We start from the raw sequence: 21,099 nt of genomic DNA, 5'->3' as shown, positions 1-21,099 counted from the left end.
CATGAGTGCACTAACCAGGATCTGCAGCTCCGTTCTTGGAGAAGACCCTTACCAGGTGACAAGGGCTGAGGGTGGAGCAGATTGGGCACGGCCCGAGGCTGAAATCCTCACAGACCGTAAGAGCAAAATGTGTTTTTGTTGTTGCTGTGTGTTTTTTTAATAGAAAAAGCAGCCTGCTGCCCATCTGCCAGCCCAGCAGCCCTATGGCACACAGTTCCCTGCGGGCTCCAACCTTTTGGGCAGTGCTGCCCTTTTGGTAGTGCTGCCTGCAGTTCTGCTGGGGCTGTAAGATGAGGTGCTGAGCACTCCTAAGTCCTTTTTATTTCCAGCACCTTCCATGTTGGTTCATTTTCTCATTCCTGAGGAAATGCCACATCCTCCTCTTTTGACTCTTTTCCACTTTCTACAGCCATAAGGGCTCTGCCTTGGCTCCCCTCTCCACAGCCTCCCTGTTTGTGCTACCCCATGTAGCTGTGAGCACTGGGGGCTGCAGGTCTCTTGGTGTGCAGGCACACGTGCAGCCTTCTATTGAAAGACCACCTGGAGGTGCAGGAAATAGGAAAGTTAAAAGAAGTATTTGAGGAAGACCCCCAGCCAGCCTCTAAAGAGTGTGCATCATCTGGCCACATTCAAGCTGGTAACAAGAATCTTAGAATCTAGAAACTAGAAGGTTTTTTCTGAAGTTCCTACCCAAATGTTTGGAAGTGTTGTAGAGATGGTTTTCCTGGGTATTTCTTGGTCTGTATGAACACAAGACTGTTCATACCCTTCCAGTAACACTAACTAGCTGCCATCAAAATAGGGAGAAACATGAAAAAAATAACAGTGCAGAAATCTCATCTCAGAGAATCTGGAAGGTGAGAATCTATATATCTCTCTCCACGCAAACCCAGATATACATTTAAAATGGTTTATTTAAAAAGGAAGGATTAAGTACATTATACACGGTTGTGATTACACCAGCAGAACTGAAGCACAGTGGCAATAACACATTAGAACTGCAGACAGAAATGCAACCTCAAGGGATGTGATATATTAGCCCTTGTGGATTTGTGATCCATACAGAAAGGAAATATAAAAAGAGTTTACTGTTAGTAGTACGGGCACATGAAGCGATTTCTCCTATTCTGTATGAGAAACCAGGAAGAGAGAGCTGATGAGATACCCAAAATTTGTTTCTCAGAAAATGGAATCTGCTCCAATGGCATTTCTGCTGTTGCGGTATGCTGTAGGCTATTTCCAAAGGGCCGGCTGCTGTTAATGATGGGATGATGATACCTGCAGGCCTTACTGAGAAACTGGGGCTGATCTGTGTTAGATGCTGTCTGGGGATGAACAGAGAGGTGTGAAGAAACTGAAGGTTTATTTTAAGCTATTATTGAGTGGTTTCAAAGTCCAACAGCAATCCAGTGCTTTCTGATACAATGATCTCGTTCGTGCGAGGGATGCCACAAATCACTCAGTTTTGTTGGAATCAAAGTTTTCTCCAGGAAAAGGGATGTATGGAGGATTTTTATTTTTAAATGGAATTGTCAAACGTCACAGCTCGTTTTTTGCTTTGGCTGAACAAGGCAGCGTGCTGCAGTCTGACACAAACCAGGACTTCTGGGATGTGAAATCACTGCCCCGTCCTCCCCCAGGATGTGCATCCCAATCCCCATCACCTCCCAGTGCCTCAAATCTCTGATCCCAGCACCATCCCCGGGACACATCCCCACTCTGAGCGGATTTAAGCACGTTTACTCCAAATGAAGATAAAAAGAACAAAACCAAGGCGCAAAACGAACCTCACACCGTCCACTTTCTGTTCAATGGACATGAGTTTAGAACAAACAGCCTATATCTAACTCCTCGTTTGAAAGGGAATGGTTTTATTCTTAATTACAGTAAGCACGGATGGGACTTATTTCTAACTATTAGTTTATTAACACAGTGGGAAACAAATAGTTCTGGGAAATTGCACTTGAAAAATACATTGACTATAATTAGATGTAAATTAATTAGCACTTAGTATGACGCACTAATGAGACAGAAGGTTTTTTTTCATTGCAAACTTCTACTTCTATCATAGCTAATCAAAGTATTTTAATATTACGAAGTCTCAAAAAGTAGGAAATAATTTATTGTTTGAAAGCATAAAGATTCTTGTAAAAAAAACCTTTCATCAAGAACTTTAATAATTTTAGAATTCTTTTACGTTGTCCTAGCCGAAAAGTAGGTAAAAAAGTTTTCTCGTCTGCCTCTGTTTGAATATTTTTAAAAAGCTCGTGTAATACTTTTCTCCGTAGTGTGTTGATACAGAAAGAAGCACGATGTTTTCTACTTCTTTTCAATAGTTCCCATCACTCCATTCGTATCAGCTCTCAGAGTTCAGAGGTCTGAAAAAGGATCCCAGCAGAGTTTTAACCTGAATGGAAATTCTTAACAAGCGGGGATGGAGGCTCCAGCCCACCTCTGCTGGATGGTTTGCCAAAATAATGCTTTCCATCATCTGCCACGATGAGGGCAGAACAGAGCAAGACAGCGACTAGGGGAAGACTTGCGCTTAAGATTGAGCATTGTCTCGGTTCTTGCAAGGAGAGAGGGCCAAGCAGGGCTTAGGTGGGAGGGAGAGGTTTGACTTATTGGGTTGTTAAGGCAGCTCCCCCAGGGCTTTGCTGGAGGACTTGGTTCCGCTGGCTGAAAGCCTCGCATCCAAACCACCATTGCATTGCGATGCTGCGGCCACCACAGGTGAGTTAAGACTAAGGAGGTTTTAACAGCTTGGCTGAGATCTCTCACTGTCAGCTTCCCAAGTCATGTTCTTTCCTTGTCACCACTTCTCTAGTCTCCAGGTAGCAAAGATTTTCAGGGTGAAAAAGATGGATGTGTTCAAAGCAGCCTACAGGAACTGGATGCTCCTCTCTCATTGCAACTAACTCATTCAAGGGGAACCGGGCACCTCGTTCTCGTATGGCTTGGCTGAATGGTCACTAAAAGAGATGTGAGTACTGTTAAATTAAATTACCTTCAAGTCAGGCCCTTGAGATTTGAGAATCCAAGCCTAAGTGTAAAAACAGAAATTTAAAAGAAAAAAGAATTCAGACTCTTTTAGAAACATATAGAAGCAAAGGGTGCAGACCAGTCTCCCCCTTAGGAGATGCATAGAGTTTCCTGTGGGCTCTCTGCACATAAGTAGAATCATCATTACAAAATAAATTAAATTAGGCTGAACCATCATTTCCATCTAAAAGCAACTATACCTTGCACCATGCGGCACTTATTCATAATAAAAAGAGTTTAATAAATATCTCATAAATGGTGATTGTTTTTTGTTCCATTTCAAAAAACACAAAGTCGCCATCCATTCTGTTAACGCTCAGCTCCCATTGCTGCAGGATGCGTTGCTAGTCTAAACGTATCAGCTTCTCATCTTCGCACACGTGTTGCTCAGATATCTTAGTTTCCAGTAGCGTTAGTGTTGCACTTGTGAAGCAGTAAGGAAATGGGGGCTGTGGTTACAGGCTCAGCCCTGCTCCTCACCCTGGCTGTACGCAGTCCGCAGGGGCCTGCTCCTGGCAGACAGCACTCAGCACCTCGCCGGATCAGGCACTAGGGCTAGTCGGAATGAGAATTCAAGTTTTCTAATTGTTAGGCAAGAAATGATATTTGCAAAGATGCTCAAGTCCCACCTACTTTAATCCCTCCCTTGCTAGGCGCTGGGCAATGCACCCACCCTGGTCTTCCCACCTGCACTGCCCGGAGGGTTGCCTTCCACCCCCAGGTAGGAGACCCTTCGATGCCCCATCAGGGAGTCTGTAATGTTCAGCACATGAATGATCTATGGGTTCAGTAGTACAGGTCAGTTTTAGACGGTGTTGTCTTCAAAAATATCTTCTATATATTTCTTTTTTTTCCTTTTTTTGGAAGAGGCAAAGCTCACACTGTGTCAAAGGGGAGCGGATCGCTGGAGGACTAGTTCGTATCCTTGGGCTTGGTTGTAAATTATAGTTGCCAGTTTGTAGTAAGGGATCTCGATTTAGAAAACAGTTGTACAACAATTCTGCGACCCTTGAAACACACTGGTGGCAAGTCCTTCACAGCTTCTCCAAGACTTTGTACACATTACAAAAGTGCAGGGACATGAACTACCTTCATCTCGTGACACCAAGAACTGAAAGAAACAAACTCCAAATAGCTTTGAAAAAGCTACAAGCGTGTAACATCTTTATGTTGGTCCAGAGGATCCCCACTTGCTGCCTCAATACATGCCACAGTTAAAGAGGTGAGAGGGTATTTTAACATCGCTCCTTCTCTTTCATGACAGGTCTGTTCTGATATTTTTTTCAAAAACCACATGGAGGGAAGAAACTTCAGACAGGTGTTGTTCTCCTGTTGACCATGTTGACGTGGAGTCCTTCCTTAAATTCCTTCTGAAGGAAGTTATGGACCTGCAGAAAACTGGCTTCTTGGTCTGCGTTGTAGCTGGCGGCTGTTGTGACCTTCAAGGGCTCTCTGGAAAGAGTGTACATGGAAATCTCGTTCATGGGAATGGTGCTTGCTATCTTCATGCCAACCGGGGAAATGTCTCTAGATGGAGAAGGCTCTGTGGATCGAGAACTGGACCTGGACCTCCGCCTCCTGTACCTGTAGCTTGGCATCCTGGCATAAGGAGAACTGGAAGAAGTCTTAAGGAATTCCCTCTTGGTCTTAAACCTCAGCTCTTTGTTCTTCTCGATATAAATGTTCACAGCCAGAACACCTATGGTTTCGGCCACGATAAAAGACAAGGCTCCAAAATAGAAAGACCAACCGTAGTTGTAATGGTTCTTTTTGTCCTCATCTCGCTTATCACTTGGGTCACCTGCGTTGCTTGATATGTAGACAATGATCCCTATGATATTACTTAGTCCTAGAGAGAGAAAAACAGAAGTCAGCTGTCATGTGGCTGGGAAATTAAAAAATTCAAGCCATGTTACCTTCTAGACAATAAAGACTATGACCAGGAAATTTCATTACATTACATTTACTCTTTTAATCTGAAGATTTCGTTTGTCCTTGAAAAACAAAGAATAAACCCATGTCGTGTTCACAGTTGCTTGCAAAGATCTTAAAAGATTCAACAGGATCTGTCCCCATTTCTTCACTGACATGATGGGAAAGAAGTAGCATATGGGAACTTGCTAATATTGTTAGTAATAAAAATGCATTTTGAGCTCAGGGCTAAGGCTGTTCACCTTCATCAAGACAAGTTCTCTTCCACCTTGCTGAATTTCCATCTGAATGCAGCACACTTAATGTGAGCTTCAGGGAAGTCTATTAACAATGTGGATGACTCTCTTGGACATTTCTAATTTGGAAAGCATACTCACCTAGCATAGGTGAGCTTTTTCTGTTCTCACATAAGAGGAGGAGCCGGGATGTAAGAGATGCCTGATTCATGCTTCCATTCAGGCATCTTAATTTAGTACATTTTAAGTAGAGCAAAAACTGGATGCTACAAGCTTTAGCTTCCTGCAATTTCTTTTTCAAGAAAAATGATAGTTTCTCAAGAATTCGCATTTTGAAGAGCTTCAAAAACATCTTTTTTTTTTCTTGAGAAATTTGCCCAGTATGATGTTGGTCATGCCCTCAACCCAGGAAAAGGATAGAGGAAGAGATGTGTAACCCAGTTACTCCGTGGGAAAATCAGTCCTAGAAGCTTTGCACCCAGCCAGAAGGCTCAACCTCACTTGTTTTCCTTGTGCTTGCCTTCATCGATAGTGAGCAAAAAAACAGGATTTCCTGATTTGGATATGAGCAGCTCAGCAGCATAAAGCTGCAGGAGCACGTGACACCCACCTGCAATGAAAATGGCTTGAAAGAACTGGGATTCTGGGGAAGAAATTCAGGAAATTGAAGAAGAGCTGTGGATGTGATACAGTGTCCTTCTCTCCTAGGTGGGCTGGGAATCGCCCCATGGTATTTTTGGCCAGGCCAGGCCATGCTGGGTCTTGCTGATGGCTTCCCCACCAGATGAAGCTGCACTTATGCATATTTCAATCCAAAAAGGCAGCGCTTCTTAAGGATTCAACTTAAGGAGAACATACCTGCTGCGACAAAGAGAATTCCAGCGCTGAGAATAATGTTGTTTTTGCTGTTGTAAATCCTCCCTGCTCCAACACAGAGCCCTCCCAGCAGCAGCAATATTGTGCTTAGAATGGGGAACACACTGGAGGCACGGACAATGCCTGCAGGGGAGATAGGAAGCAAACACAACAGACAGTAATCATTTCAGATGCCTCCTCAGGTGCTGCTGTGGAGACTGTAAAGTCTCCAAACCCCAAATTTTGCTGCAGTTACCACTGATTCTGCATTTGTGGGCAGGTGTGGGGGAGCCGAGGTGGGTGGCCAATGTAGAAGAGCTACCTTCATTTGAGCAACTTCAATCTCTTGAGTTTCCTCCTGGGAAATCCAATGTTTTTGCCTTAATGTGATGCCACCAGAACATTTCTGATGAAGCACGAGGTAAATGACAGCCAGCATCACGCAGCGGGCAGCACTGAAATATTTATGAACTGGCGATGAACTGTGCACCGTTAGGGGACAGCCTCAGCAGAGGGTCTGTTGCACGTGTGTAAGAAGAGCAAAGCACAGCTTTTGGAGTTTGTAGCATTTGTGTTAGCAGTGAGCTAATTACTCTTTTTTTTTTCTTCTTCCCTGTTGAGTATTTAGGACTTTGAAACCTTTCAGGTTTCTAAGGAGGAAATTTTAACAAGTGTATCTCAGACGTTTGTGTTTCATTTCCTGACAGCTAAATGGAGTCACTTAAAATTTTGTGTGCTTCAGCCCGTTCATCAGTATGGGCTATAAAATCCCCGCACAAGGATCTAAGCCACTGCATCTAGCCAGCCTTCAGACCTATGGGACATTATGGGGCATTATGCGGCAAGGCAGCAGCTGAAAGTGGAGCAGACAGCACTGGTGTCAGGACATGCACAGGGAGGATGGGGGACCCCAGGGCTGGGGGTATGAGGAGGGAAAACTGCCAGCAAACAGCATCTGGGGCCGTGGGCTGCTGCAGTCCCCCTCGGGTGCCATCTTCCTGGGGACACACATGGTGCTGCTTCCCGAGGAGGAATGGCCAGATGCTGCTGCTGCTGATTTCTCATTTGACTTCTGATGGCGGTGGCGTTGCCAATTTAGTGAATTGCTTTCTAACGATTCCCCTGGTGACCGGTGGCAAAACTCCCACAGATTGCAAGAGGGACAGGACTGGGCATTTAATAACAGCAGCGCTTTTGTGTGTGCTGCAAAGCCCCTGGGAGCCCCAACGACAGGCCCGGGGCTCATTAGGACGGTGCAAACATAAAGCAAAGAGACAGTCCCTGCCTGGGAAGCTTGTGCCCGTATTGATCTGCCACTGTGTGAAAAGGACATCTCCTACCAAACCTGGCAACGCTGCTGCACGTGTCCTTTGCTGAGAGGGAATGTTCTGGCCGGATTTAACCCAGCTCAGTTGGGTGCTTTCCTGTTTAGAATGAGTCTTGCAGTAATTGGCAAACCCAAGGAGTGAGGGTGTCAGGTCACGGATGGATGCATGCTGAGTGCTGAGAGAGCATTCCCTTGTGCTGGGTGCGTCCCCGTGTGTGGTCAGAGGTGGAGGTGCTCTGACTTTTGGGTCACTTTTTGGGGTTGGTTATCAGAAAAAGACTCTGTGCTCATGGACACAGAAGCACCTCAAATCACTGTCTATTCGTACCCCAACAAAAGGCAGCATAGGATTGAAATTTGCTGTGGCCACATTATCTCCTTATTTTTTCCTATACTTCATCTTTAAGCTGTTTGTAACGATTTAATAATGACTGTAGCCTTCTCCAGGGAACCTGCTTTAATTGGGGGTTGGACCGGGGGATCCCTCCAACCCCTACAATTCTGTGATTTCAAAGGACTTCTCTAAACTGCTTCGGTGACAGTATGAGAAGAGACTTGACAGACATGCTGTGCACACGGGGTGGGTTGTACCACATCTAGTAAAAAGCCCCAGAGGTAATTTTTCTCTATTAGTTAATTAATGTGAAGAGAAACAAAACATACTGTGTTCTCTTGGGTACGATGGCTACTTTCAGCTCTGGAATTTAAAAGGAGTACTCATAGGTACCATGTAGAATTTACATATGTCTCCCAATACTGGTAATAAAATGACAGCAGATCAAAAAACATTAAGGGAATCTGGGCTTTGCTCTCTCCCCTGCTTCCTCCTTGTTTACCATCCTGTCCGTTCGCATCGGCCGTGCTCTGTGCACTGACACCTCAGGGAAGCATTGCATGGGCTGTGCCGTCAGCCACGAGGCTGTGCTTGGCCCCACGCTGCCTTCCTGCTGCAAGCAGCCACAGGAGCTGAGCAGGAGGGCTTACAGCTTCCTTGCACGTGTTTGCAGTCACTGCGGCCACTGTTCCTTTGGTTTTGCAGGGAGCAGACTGAGTGCAGAAAGGGTGAAATCCGGACTGCTGCTCCTACTCACGCCCTGGACTGAAGTTCCCTAAGATTAGGCATTTTTTTTCACTGATTTCAATAGGATTTCGAACTAGGGTGTTCTGCTGATGATATTCTGTTCACATTTATCTGAAGTCTAGGCCAGGTTGGTATCTGCAGGGCAGGCTGAGAGCCCACGTGCTGCCCTCCCAAGAGCACAGGGTGCACACAGGGTTGGGTCAGTGCCTTCATCTGAACACAACACAGATGAGAACTGTGCTTTTCCCTTTGCCTTCCTGAGACAAAAATTAGGGCTGTCCCCAGCCAAGGTCTTGTGCAGAGGAACAGCTGCTGGTCCTGATGGCTGATGTGGGGACAGGAGCTTGCAAAGGTGTTGCAGAGGGATCAGAAGTGGGAAGGAGGATCTCACGTCTTTTGTGAGCAGGATGCAAACACCCTTGTTTCTGTGCCTAGTTAGACGAGATCTGTCTCTCATTAGATGATATGTACATTTACATATAAGCTCATTTATTCTTGATTTAGGTATATAACCTTCCAGTAATTTCTAAATCATCTGCATACATTTCATTTGAAGCAGCAGTTTTCCCTCCTGGAGTTAAAGCAGAGGTTCCTGCTATCCGTGCAGAGCTCTAGGGGTGAGCTCAGACCTAAGGGAGCAGTAGCTGCATCCCAGTATTGCAGGAGACACCAAGGGTTGGGCCAACTTGCTTTTAAGATTTGTACTTAGTGACTCCTGAAAGCAGCTTTTAGGATCATCAGTCGCAGTATGCTTACAAACAATTTACCCATCTCCTGTCTTACGGAGCGGCTGTTTTTCCCATCCCTTCCTCCAAACAAAAATGACATAATGCACTTTTATCAAGGTGCTGCTTAATTCATCTTTCTTTTAAAGTCCTTTTACTAATGATATTTCTTTCCTAAAGCTGACTTGGCATCAATTTAACATTAGTTCCAAGGCTTTGTATGAAAGATAAATGCAGCCGCGCTCACACTCTGCCTTTGCCCAAGCACTGCAATCACGTCACCCCAGCATCATGACTGATCTAAATTGACAAGAGGAAAGATGAAAAAAGATCTGGGTTTTCTGGTAAGCACACTTTTCAGAAAGCCCTATTTTTCCTCCTTCTTGTCTTAGTAAACAGAAGTTGTTTCCCAGAAGTGAGCAGAAGGACAGAGTGGTTCTCTAAGTGGTGTTTCAGGTAATTAATAGCGGTGTAATTGAGGAGCATTTTGCCTCGCTGGATGTCTCAGCCAGCAGCCATGCTCATTGCTCCCTGAAGCTTTCCCAACACCTTGTGTACTGCAGTTTCTTTCTCTTGCAAAAGGCATTGCTTTCAGCTTCGCTGGGCAGCTCTTTTGCACAAGAGAAACAACAAGGTAAGACAGCCAAGGGAAGGGGAAATCTAACTCAGATTTTGCAGGATTCATGAAGTTTCACACTCAGGTTTCAAGATGTTGTATCAACTGAGCGAGCCGTGGTCAGGAGGAAGTTGGAACGAGTGCCATTATTTCAAGCACTGTGTCAGTGGATGGAAGTACTTCTGTGCAGGCTTTCCTACCAGCAGTGTGAAACAGAGCATCAGTGGCCAGCTGCCGTGCAGGGAAATTGCAGCCCACATTCCTGCTGAGATTTTGCTGTTATCTGCAGGAATTTCAGCTTCCTTCCTAAGCTGCAGCAATTTCACTGCATGGGAGGTGGTTTGGAGCAGCTGCAATGGATGAGGCTTGCATGAGGACTGTGTCTAAGCGACAGGAAAATCTTCCTCATGGGCAGGAACTCACTCCTCAGATCGCTTTTGGTACAGGAACAAACTAAATGCTTGCTCTGTAAAACATCCTCTCCAACCTGGGAATGCTGTTGTTTCCATTTAGAATGTTTCCGTGTAATTTTAAGAGAATGGGCACCAAAATGGTGTGAGTTCCATGCATGGAGGAAATCCTTAAAATAGTGATCTCTGAGGGCTGGGCTCTTGCAATGAATAATCCCTCTCTTGGGCTGTTAGCTCTGCGCACCAGTGCTGCTTTCCAACTTACGGAGAAGGTATTCTGAGCTGTCATGGTCGTAGTCGTTGTCTTCAGGGAAGTGGTTGATTCGGAAGCAGTGTCCTTTGTAGATTCCTAAATGAAAACAAAGCAAACAACACATATTTAAGAGAAGCAGATAAAAATGCCTCTGTCAGCTCTGCTTTATTCCCCTTCCTCTTTCTATAGAGTACTCTACTTGTGCAACTAATTTGCCACTGATGTTTCATGCCATCAAGAAACCATCTCTTAGGTTATGAATTTGGAGCAGGTTGACCAGAAGCTCAGCAGCAGGAAAGGACAGCAAGGATTCCTCTGTTATTCTCTTAAGTCTGCCACTAAAATCCTTCTCTTGAGTTTTTTAATCTCTCTGTGCTTTACTTTCTCAGCGCTGTTCTTATCTTTGTAGGACACCAAGGCTGCAAAGCTGCTTTTTGTTCCTAGCATGGCTGTCCCTGTGGGTCCCTGCCCCACAGCATGGGCTGCACAGCAAGACTGGGCACCAGAGTCATGCTCATCCCCGTGAGCTGCTGCTTTCCTTATCAGAGCTGCTGGATGTTGAACTGTCTGATGCCTCTTCAGTTGGAAAACAAGTCCATAAATCTCCTCCTGCTGCGACTTCAACCCGCACGTCCCCCCACTCGAGGTTGGTTCAGGTTTTAATGGCACATTTGCTCAGCTAACTGGTAGCCCATGCAGAAAGCCAGGCTGTGAGCATGCACTCCTGAGACCCACAGGAACAATGCCAGGTTGGATGGGTGAACAAGGCAGAGTGTTCAGCACTTTGTCCACCTGCATAAAGGTTTGCATCAGTGTTTTATCTTATTTTCTATGATTTTGCAGAGCTGCAGCCAGTCTCAGCTGGGCGCTGTGCCTGCTGCTGCAGGAGTTGCGTGGGGAGGTCTATCTGAGAGCTTCCTGCAGCAGCGTGGCCCTGAGGTGTGATCCTGCCTTGCTGCTTTCATTATTCATTAACCAGCGCTTTGGTGCTCAGGAGCATCCATCACCCCGGGTGAGTTATCTTCCTTGCTGGAGTTTTGGTACTTACAGCTCTAGCTGGCAGAAGGATTTAAAAACCATCACTTAATACGACTTTAACAGAAGCACAGCTGCAGTCTGTAGGATATAACCGTGGATTTATTTCGCTACCTATTACCAATGATTACAAAGATCTCAAAAGAATTACTAATCCACGGGATTTCAATTGCACCCTCTGAGTGTCAACTGCAGGTTTGCTACTACAGTGCATTTAATTCTTCCAGCAAATGATAGATCTGCTCTAACTGTGGGAACGGCTCTGGCTTTCCCTGTACAGCATTTTGGGGCTGTGAAGAACACATCAGGGCTTCTGGTGCAGAAGGCAGTGCCATGCCAGTGCTGACCCACTGACACATTCCCCTCACGTCCCCCTGCCTCAAACTTGGTCCTGCATGTACCCCAGCAAGCTCAGATTTTAAAGATCCAGCTGTTTATTTTTATGGCAGCTCACACAAGGAAACCTCTCCTAGCATAACAGAGCCTCTGAGATGGGATGGACATTTCTAAGAGCCTTTTCGTTATAATAGGCAAAATTAGAGAAAATACACTCAGAGTATGAGTATGATTTATTTTCCTTCCTGTGCAAGAAGAATAAATAGAAAATAGTCTTCTCATGCTAATATCCTGTGGAAATAGGCCTTTCAATGACACTCTGCTTCTGTGCATATAGGTTGGACTCCTGGGCAGGCTGTATTTCTTCAATAACTTGTAATTCAGTTGGTTGAATTTATCTGGAGTTAGTAGAAAAGCAGAAGTTTCACAGGGAACAGAACTCTCACAGTTGCTCCTTATGAAGCTTCATTGCTTGGGCATGGGCAGCAGCCCAAACAAATGTCCTGCTTCCAGAAATTCAATTAAAAGACACAAAGTCTGCAAAACCAAATTCCCCAAGCCTCTGGTGTCTGCAGCGCTGATGGATTGTGGGAGGGTTTCAGCCTCCGTAAAATGGCCGTATGTTATTAAAGTTTGGAATGAAATGGGCCCCTTAGCAGAACTTTCTCCTGCAATGAGGCCATGGAGCCATTCCTTCCACTGCAGGGCTGAAATGTGCCAGCAGGACAGGGGGGATTGGGATTAGCAGTGTTTGGCTTTCTCCTGGGTTATAGCTTTGACCCTCTGTCCTTTATACCCTGAGCCTCTACCACCAGGACTAGTAGAGGTAGAAAAAGATAATCTGTCCTAAGCAGAAAATTCTAGAAGAGCTTGAGAATTCCTTTTCATTGGCAGCTTTTAGGAATATGGAGGTTGATCATTCTGACCAGCCACAGCACATGGCTGTGAAATTTGGATCTATATCAAAGCCTGGGAATACAAAACATTCCACCTAATACTTTTGCTACAGTTGAGATCATGGATATTGGTTCAGGGTTCTCTCTAGTGTCTGTAGTGCTTGATAGCTAATGACAGCAACAAACTGGATAATTTTTTTCCATAATCCTAATAGGTGTCATGTAACTCAGTGACAGCTCATTGAATCCTCAGTGAGGCTTGAAGTTGCTATCAAGAGCTCTGATGATCTACATCCCTAAAGTATCAAAAACATAGTTTTGCCAGAATATGCAAGAATACCTTTCTTTTTGTAATGATGGGCTTTGAAACTCAGATTCGGAACAAACTCAAAGTAGCCAGGCTGGAAGCTGTTGAAGCAGTGGTTGGTATTTAAAGCACAGCATCAGTCATACTTGTACTTAAATACAATACAAATACCCGACTTCCCTCGAGATCTGGCAGTGTACTGAGTTCCATGTCCTAACAGGTAAAGCAATGCAAAGGAACAGCAGCCGTGAAACAGAAGCAGCAGAAAAAGGAAATGGCTGAATTAAATTCAGCAACAACCATTCTGCAGTGTCTACCCAAGGTAGGAACTCCTGGAAGCTCTTCTCAAGGACTTTGTAGGGTATGTCTCAAAGAAATGCATAAAATCACGGAATTATTAAGGTTGGTAAAGACCCTGTGACATCCCTAAGCTCAACCCCAGCCCACCCCCATGCCCACTGCCCACATCTCTGTGGTTCTGGAACACCTCCAGGGATGGGAACTTCCCCATCTCCTGGGCAGCTGTGCCAGTGCCATTTTCCACACCAAAATGTGATGTGGAAGGGAGAATTTTTGTTTGCATGAGCACAGGAATACAGTCTCTTATATCCTTTGGAGGGGAAGATGGAATATTTAACTCATAACTCTGTATCCACTAGAGAGAGATAAATAAACTGCAACCACTGCCTAACAGATATTAAAATATTGAGAAGCACTTCTGTATACCTCTTGAGAGTAAGATAAAACATCCCAGCGAGACGCTGTAAGTATTACGCCTTTCTGTGAATGATTACTGATATGTTTAAATGATGCTTTTATAAATACAAACATTATAATGCATTTTTTTTTTCTCCTCATAATAATAACTTCATTCTGAATGTAGAGCCAAGACTCAGGATCTGGGTTAATGATGAGGAAGAGGCAAATTTTCTGAAGTGCTGCTGATGTAAGAATGTTTTTTTCCCTTGGTTGCTGCATACTTAGTTGGCATTTAAAAACTAAGAGTTGTTTCTGACTCGGCTTCACTCTGTGTTCAAGGGCTTCTTCCATAGGATTAGCACCTCCCAACCCCACTAAGTGTTCAGATACCTATAATTAGAGTGTGATGTACTCAGATAATATGATAAGGGGGTAAGCGTAGAACCTAATCAAGATTAAGCTTTGTTTTGGGCTTTGGGATCTCAAGTTCATTGAGTTTTCAGCAGTAAATCAAAGTAGTGATCTTAACTTATGACAGCATGCTGCTTTCTCCTTGCTCTTCCTCACATTCTCCTTCAATAACACAGCCTGTACTGTTGCAGAAGTATTCAGCGGGGCTATATTTTTGGATCACTGAGAACAATAATGCTGTAGGAGGCAAGCTCTGACCAACCTTGTTTTTTTTAACATTGGATGCATCCTGTGATTACATCTCTGCTAGTCATACCATCAGCCATTGCTTTCAGACTGCCATTTCCCATGTGTTTGTCAGTGACAACATTCCCTGGTGCCCTGGAAGTGTTTGCACAGATGAGCTCTGGAAGACAGAGCGCTTCACGTCTGACAGTATTTGCCCAAGCTGTATTTCTCTTCCCCACCCCTCCCCCGTAATTTAGAGAACCACACAGCAGTCTTTCCAAAACATACTGCTCTGTTGTCATTTAAAATAGGTTTCCACCATGCAAGATGCTAGCAGCTTTGCAGCAGAGGACCTTGTCTGCAGGGTACTTCTGTCAATAGCAATTTCCGTCTCCCTGCTCTGAGCACGAGCTTTCGGGAGGCAATATCTGATAGCAGTGGGAGACACATGAGGATAAATGGGGCTAGCTGCTGCCTCCTTCTCCATCAGCAACTTCTGCAGAGCTGGTGCTCGGTTAACTATTTCATCTACCAGCCGTCTCACCCACCCTGTTGGTAAGACTGCAGTAAAACAGCACTCTGGGGACTTATTTGTGCTGGCTTCCTTGTGAGACACCAGGCATTTGCTGCCTCCTTGGGTCAAACTCTCCTGCCAACACGTCACATTCCTGTAGGTCTTGAGCAGCTACAGATACCCAGAGCACACCCACGCACACTATTAATAGAGTAAAGCAGAGTTTTCTCCTTAGGGAGGGTCTGTTGATGGAATGAGTGCTATGAATGTCAGCTGCAGAAGTGGTCGCATGGCTGCACCAATTACCTGCAGGCAGGTAGGGACAGCGAGCAGCTGCTCAGCATCACACGGAACAGCTGACTTCTTTCTGGCAAATGGGGGTCTTCAGGGATGGTTTGAAGACGTGTAAGGAAATGACTTACAAGATCTTTTGACAGCACGTGTTTCCAGAAACAGGGGATATAAGCTGCAAGGAGCTGACTGCGCATTAAAGGGGGGGCAGTTGGCAGGGAACCACTTCAGTTCTGGAGCAAACCATTAGCCTGATTTACTGCAACACTGGGATATTGGAATGTTTAGCTGACAAGCATTCTGAACGTATCAGCACAGAGCAGGCTGATTGAGACCATCTCAGCTCTCTGCCAGCCATGCAGAGTGGGAATTTGTAACAGAAGGTACCTGAACACAGCGTCCATCTGAGCAAATCCACGTGGGACTGGGTTTCCTTAATGGTACAGCTTTGCTCTGTCTTTGACCAATGTGGAGATCCTCTATTTATAGGGAGTGGAGTGCAGGGGCTGCCAGGAGAGCACAGAAACAGTTCGGTGCTTTTTTTCCTTAGGAAGACTTCTCTGCTGACAACTCCTGAAATCTTTTGCAGTGCTTATTTGAGCAGTAGTGAGCAAAGGAGAGCAGGCATGCCAAAAAATGTTCCCCTCTGCAAAATTTATAGCACAGCATCTCTCTGTGTGCTGCGTTCATTTCTTTGATTTTTTACCAGTGCAACCCCACTGCCGCACTGGATTGACACACAACCAGCAAACACAGCCACTGAATTGACCTTCTCATCATTCCTCTTGTAAAATTACTGCTGTAGGGAGGAGTGGGTGAGGCATCTCCTTTGGCTTTCAAAGGAGGTGATGGTTAAATAGAGGCTGTCGTGGGCCTGCCCTCTCCGTGCTGGCCACAGGGGACAGAATTAGATTTTTTCCCTGTAAATTGGCACGTTCTCTGTTCATTTGTCCAGAGCTTGATGATTTATCTCATGCTGTTTGCTGACAGTTTCACAGGTCTGTCCTTAAGTCACTCGAGCGAGCAGGCTCCTATGAGCCTGTGCCAGAGGATGCTTAATGCTGTCACTGCAGAAGAAATCATGAAGTATTGATGCAGGTCGTGTGCAAAACACACCCCAAGTGAATTTGCTACCCCACACCGCCGCCTTCACTGCCAAGGGGGATGGAGCCAGCGGAGGAAAAAGCCTTGGGAGGTTAAACACTCATTTACTGGGCGTCTGCCTTTGGCCATGGCAACATCCCAGTGAAGCTGGAAACTTGAAGTATAGGTTGTTTTTTGAGCCAGATGCTGGCTGACACCTCCTGAGTCCTGACAGTCAGGGAGATTTTTGTCCATTTGACAGCTTGTATTTTTGTTTCCTCCTGAAGATGAGTTTGATGAGGAGCAGTGCTTGTACTTGGGGTTACTGTCATGTTTTTGCCAGGGTAGGTCTTGCTTCCAGAAAATGCTCAGTATCTAAGAAGATGGATAAATATTGTATTTCTTGTTGTGGGGAGCTGAACCGCTAACTTTTAAGGAGCAGAGATGAAGGGCCAGATTCTGATGTCAGTGTCATAAACTCACCTTGTAACAGCGATATCCAAATCCCTTTGTTTGCTCCCACTCTAACAAAATGAAAATTATTTTAAAATGTTGAAATGTATGAAATTTGCCCCACTTTCTTCCTTAGGAGCTGTCAGCTCCAACAAACCCTTTGGGTTCTTCTTTTGATCTATTTTCAATTGTTTGGTGGGCAAAGTAAAACTCCTCCTCCAGGCTCTTCCTTTTTAGCTTCCTGCTGTGACATGAAGGCCCCCTCCTGTCCCCTCGTGCTGCCTGCAGACCCTCTGCTGCTCACTGCTTCCCATCCCTCCCCTTGCTGCCATAGGAATAACTACCAGCTGCTCTTGCTGCCTGCTCCATCTTGCTCTTCTTTCAAGTTTAGGATGGCAATGCACTATCCTTTGTGCTTTCTCCTGCAATGGTCTCAGAACACAATAGACACGTAGGAAAACACACTTCACTTGGGCTGGGAAGACATCTGTTGGTGAGTGATCCCTTCTGGTTATGGCACAAACAATAGTGCTCACTGAGCAAATATTGATATGCTGCAATCCGGGTTGCGACGCACTGATCATTGCTGCGTACTGTCTGGCAAACAGCTCCAGGTTCTGGGTAACCTACATGAGAAAGCACCCAGGGAAGAGCCTACAGAGGCTTGGTTTCATTCATGAAGGCATACACAGCCTCAGCAGCCAACCTTCTGTCTTCAGCTAGGCAAGTATCAAAGAAGTTGTGGATTTGTATGCCATAATACAAAATGAACAAATGCAGAAATGATGCTTTGCCAAAGACTGCTTTAAAATTCTACGACGGCCTTTTGTTCCCTTATAAGATTTTATCTGGGATCTTGAGTGATATTAGGAAATCTGTGGCAACCAAACTCATTTCCCGAAGATTCACCTCACCTGCACATCTGGGAGCTAATAAACCACAGCACAGAGTCTGGCTGCTGTCCTTTGAATTCTCTTCAGTCATTACAAAACTGCTGCCAAAAGTACTAAGCGTCCTTGTGCTACCACAATGAATACCAATGGTATCAGGGAAATGTAGGGCAGCAGCAAAGTAGATAAGATTTGATTGTATGTTACACATTATTTTGCGCTACCTCATTTCCATTTTCTTCGAGCACTCTTCTCATAAACCAGTATTTTGGCCACAGAAGTTATGACAGAGGTTATTCAGCAATGCTCCTGTTCCTTTCCCAGCTGCCTTTTCTCAGCCAGGCTGCAGATGAAATAGTGCACTGCATTATTCCACCCCAGCAGTCCCTTCATGCAATGCTGAAAACCGTCTTGTAACCATTTTCAATTTCTTCCTTATTAACTATATCCATTTGTGCAGTTCTCTTGGCTGGGAAACGTGGGGGGAAATTTTGTGTGGTTCTGTGACTTATGTGTCTTATTATGTTGCCCCTTTTCATGGACCTTATTGAGGGAATGCATTTGTGGCTTTTTTTTTTTTTTTTTTTTTTTTTGTAGGAAGAATCACTGACATGCTTTCTGCCCTGATGTTGTGCATCTTGTAAATCATCTGCATAGGAAAAGAGGGGCAATTCCTCAGCCTGGATATGAACAGTGCTGGCTATGCTGCTTGAGGAACTTTTTGCAATCAGAGCTAACTTAGCCCTGCCACAGTGAGTGTTCCCATGCCTGGCTCGGTCCCAAGAGACTGTCAACATTTCTGGTTGTCGTGGGGTTGTTAACTCACTTTTCTGTCTGTTTTTCTATACAGACAACGGCCCCACTTTCTGTGCTCTGCCTTCACACCTCGTCTCATCCCGCGTCTCACGCAGCACTCCTTTATCCCAGCAGCCCAGAAACTTGTCTCACCACTCATCTCCATCCTTTGCTCTGCTGTCACTTTGCCAAGGCTGGTTTTGGGTGGCTCTGTAATCGTTCTGTTAAAATCATTTGGAGGCTGAATGGAAACCTCCACTCATTTTCTATTTTCTACCTTGGCTAAAATTGGTCTCACATGCCAGGAGCTGGTGCTGGGTGAGCATCTTCACCCATCATGAATTCTAACTGCAAGTCAACCTCCAGCAAATTTCCTGCTGTTTATCACATTTTGGTCCAAAATGTCCTGAATTAAAGAGGTCCTTGGTAACCAGTTGGTACAGTACATCAGAGGCCAACCTGTTACTGGAACTACCATCGTACCTCCAACACCTCAGACAGCAGTGGGAAATAAAATGTGCTGCCCTGTATGCTAGCTAGGATTCAAATACATCTTGATTTGGACCAAAACTCACATTTCTCCCCAGTGTTCTTGACCCTGGCATACATTCACTGGTATGAAATTTGCTCATTCAGGCAGATTCTTGCCAGTCTATCAATCATTACAAGAAGGCTGAAATGCCAAATTTTACCGGATGCAATTTTGAGGACAGATAGTCATTTTGTCTGATGAAGCGTTCATATGCTGCAAAATGACAAATTGTGTTTATTTTCACATTGTCAAACTGTGCTTTTTTTCCTGTGTTGGCACAAATGGAATCAAGTTTCCCTAAAGGCATAGTTTGGTTTTTATCCATCTGGTTTCCCTTACTACAGTAAGTCATCAGTTCTCCCTCATTAACATGGTGATCAACCAGGACTTGATGGTTTCACCTCTTGCAATCACAGCATGTCTATGAAGCCTCTATCATGGCTCATCACTACCTGGGGGAAGAATTTAAGGAAACAGACTTTCACATCTCTTCAAAGTCCCTAGTGAGTTTATAATTTGAGACACAGACAAGGTCACATCTAGGGAATAAGCTCTGCTGTGGAGCAGATGAAGTATGGCCAGTACATGCACGGCGCTTTGTCCCCTATATCTTCTACCACCTCAACTTTTATACATCCGCAGCCTTGAGCTGTTGTCTTCTCATTCTCAATTTGTGCTTTAGATTCCCTTTAGCATTAGAATCATAGAAGCATTAAGGTTGGAAAAGACCTCTAAGATCACCAAAAGTCCAACCATCCACCTACCACAAATAATGCCCACTAAGCCACGTCCTCAAGTACCACTTCCACACATTTCTTCTGCAGTTGCCAAACAGCAGTCTAAAATTTAAGAAACTGGGAAAGTCTGGGGTAAGGATGCACCTGACATTGTCTTCTGTGATGGGCAAAACCTCCATATCTAGTCAATAGGAAAAGAGTATTGATGCTCCTTGTGATATCTCTTCATGTAGCAGAAGCTCACAAGTCGTCACGTAATTACTTCTCAGCTCACAATGAATTATTGTCTGCTCTAATAGCAGTGACGTCTAAAACTGAACTCTTCATTTTGGCTTTTCTCTGCTCAGCTCTGTGGGAGCCAGTTATTCACACACTGCAATGGTTTTCATGAAAATAAAAAAGAGAGAGTGTTACAGTGGAAAGTAGTGACAAAGGAGCTCATTAGTTTACTGATAAGGAACACACAGAATATCTGGACACTCCTGAATCAGGTAATCATTCCATGTCTCTTCACTCCCTTGTGATTTATCATAAGTTGGTGGCATTTGGAAAAACAATTAGATATTGAAGAAGCAATAGGGAAATTTCAGTCCATAAATCATTTTAATTGAAGGCAATGCTTGCAATATGCCTGTCTTCATAATGCTATGACCTTGAGTTGGATCCGCATTCATTTTGGAGCATGTCTTCCTCAATTCTATGCCAGCTTGTTGAGTTATACATAGAAGCAAAGCCTCTAGAGATTGATCATGCACAATCAGTGATGCGGGACTGAAACAAGGCAGATGATGACAACAGGGAATCTAAAGGTTAGGAAAAAGGAGTGTATCTGCCAGGCCCTGCTGATGGCTGGGACTGGGAAACTCAAGGCAAAGGTTTCAAAACCATCTGCACGAGGTATTAGTGGAAAAAGGAGCATGAGGCTGCTCACAGGCTTGGTGGAGGGTGCATCCCTGAAGCAGTCTCATGCAGGGAATGGGGTGGGCTGGTCAAACACAAGGTCTGGGGGGAAAGGCAGGGGAAAAAGTAAAGGGAGCATGGAAGAATGGAGGAAGGAAAGAGAGCTGAGGAGGAGGGTGGTGGTGTGTGGCTGGAGGCAGGGAGAGGGTCTAGGAGGAGAGTGGGAGCTTGGCAGATTGGTGGTGCCTGCGGAGGTGGGGACCAGATGGCAACACGGGTCTTCCCTGGGCCCCCCCAGCCCATGCTTGCCTCCCTGTGCAGCTCCCCATGGGCACCCCCAGCAGTCGGCACTCACACTGCTGCCAGGAGGTGTGGGCACGAGGCACTGCCTGATGGGAATTCACAGCCTGGAACTTATAATTCCTGGGTCTGATTTAAATACTTACAGTTAACAAATGACTCAATAAATAAAAATGTTAATGGCTACCAAATAGGTCTGTTTAAATGAGCAGAAG

The 21,099-nt window shown here is 45.0% G+C and overlaps 1 protein-coding gene and 1 long non-coding RNA gene across 2 annotated transcripts in view; one reads left to right on the top strand and one right to left on the bottom strand.

Moving 5' to 3' along the window:
* Positions 1-896: 896 nt before the first annotated feature.
* The window catches only part of CACNG4 (calcium voltage-gated channel auxiliary subunit gamma 4), a 39,760-nt gene continuing 19,557 nt past the window's right edge, over positions 897-21,099 (bottom strand). The window contains exons 3-5 of the mRNA XM_003211530.5: positions 10,490-10,573; positions 6,069-6,209; positions 897-4,891 (exon numbers count right to left, since the gene is read on the bottom strand). Coding sequence (XP_003211578.2) covers positions 4,353-4,891; positions 6,069-6,209; positions 10,490-10,573 — 764 coding nt within the window. The 3' untranslated portion in view covers positions 897-4,352. The remainder of the gene's footprint in view (positions 4,892-6,068; positions 6,210-10,489; positions 10,574-21,099) is intronic.
* Positions 10,898-13,967, top strand: LOC146543083 (uncharacterized). The gene is made up of 3 exons (XR_014887416.1): positions 10,898-11,123; positions 11,321-11,489; positions 13,272-13,967. It is a non-coding gene; the product is annotated as an uncharacterized LOC146543083 (long non-coding RNA).

The sequence above is a fragment of the Meleagris gallopavo genome, chromosome 20 (genome assembly GCF_905368555.1).
Source record: "Meleagris gallopavo chromosome 20, MGAL_WU_HG_1.1, whole genome shotgun sequence".
Classification (NCBI taxonomy): domain Eukaryota; kingdom Metazoa; phylum Chordata; class Aves; order Galliformes; family Phasianidae; genus Meleagris; species Meleagris gallopavo.
The sequence above is the reverse complement of the archived record's forward strand: the minus strand, read 5'-3'. Positions and strand labels throughout refer to the sequence as shown.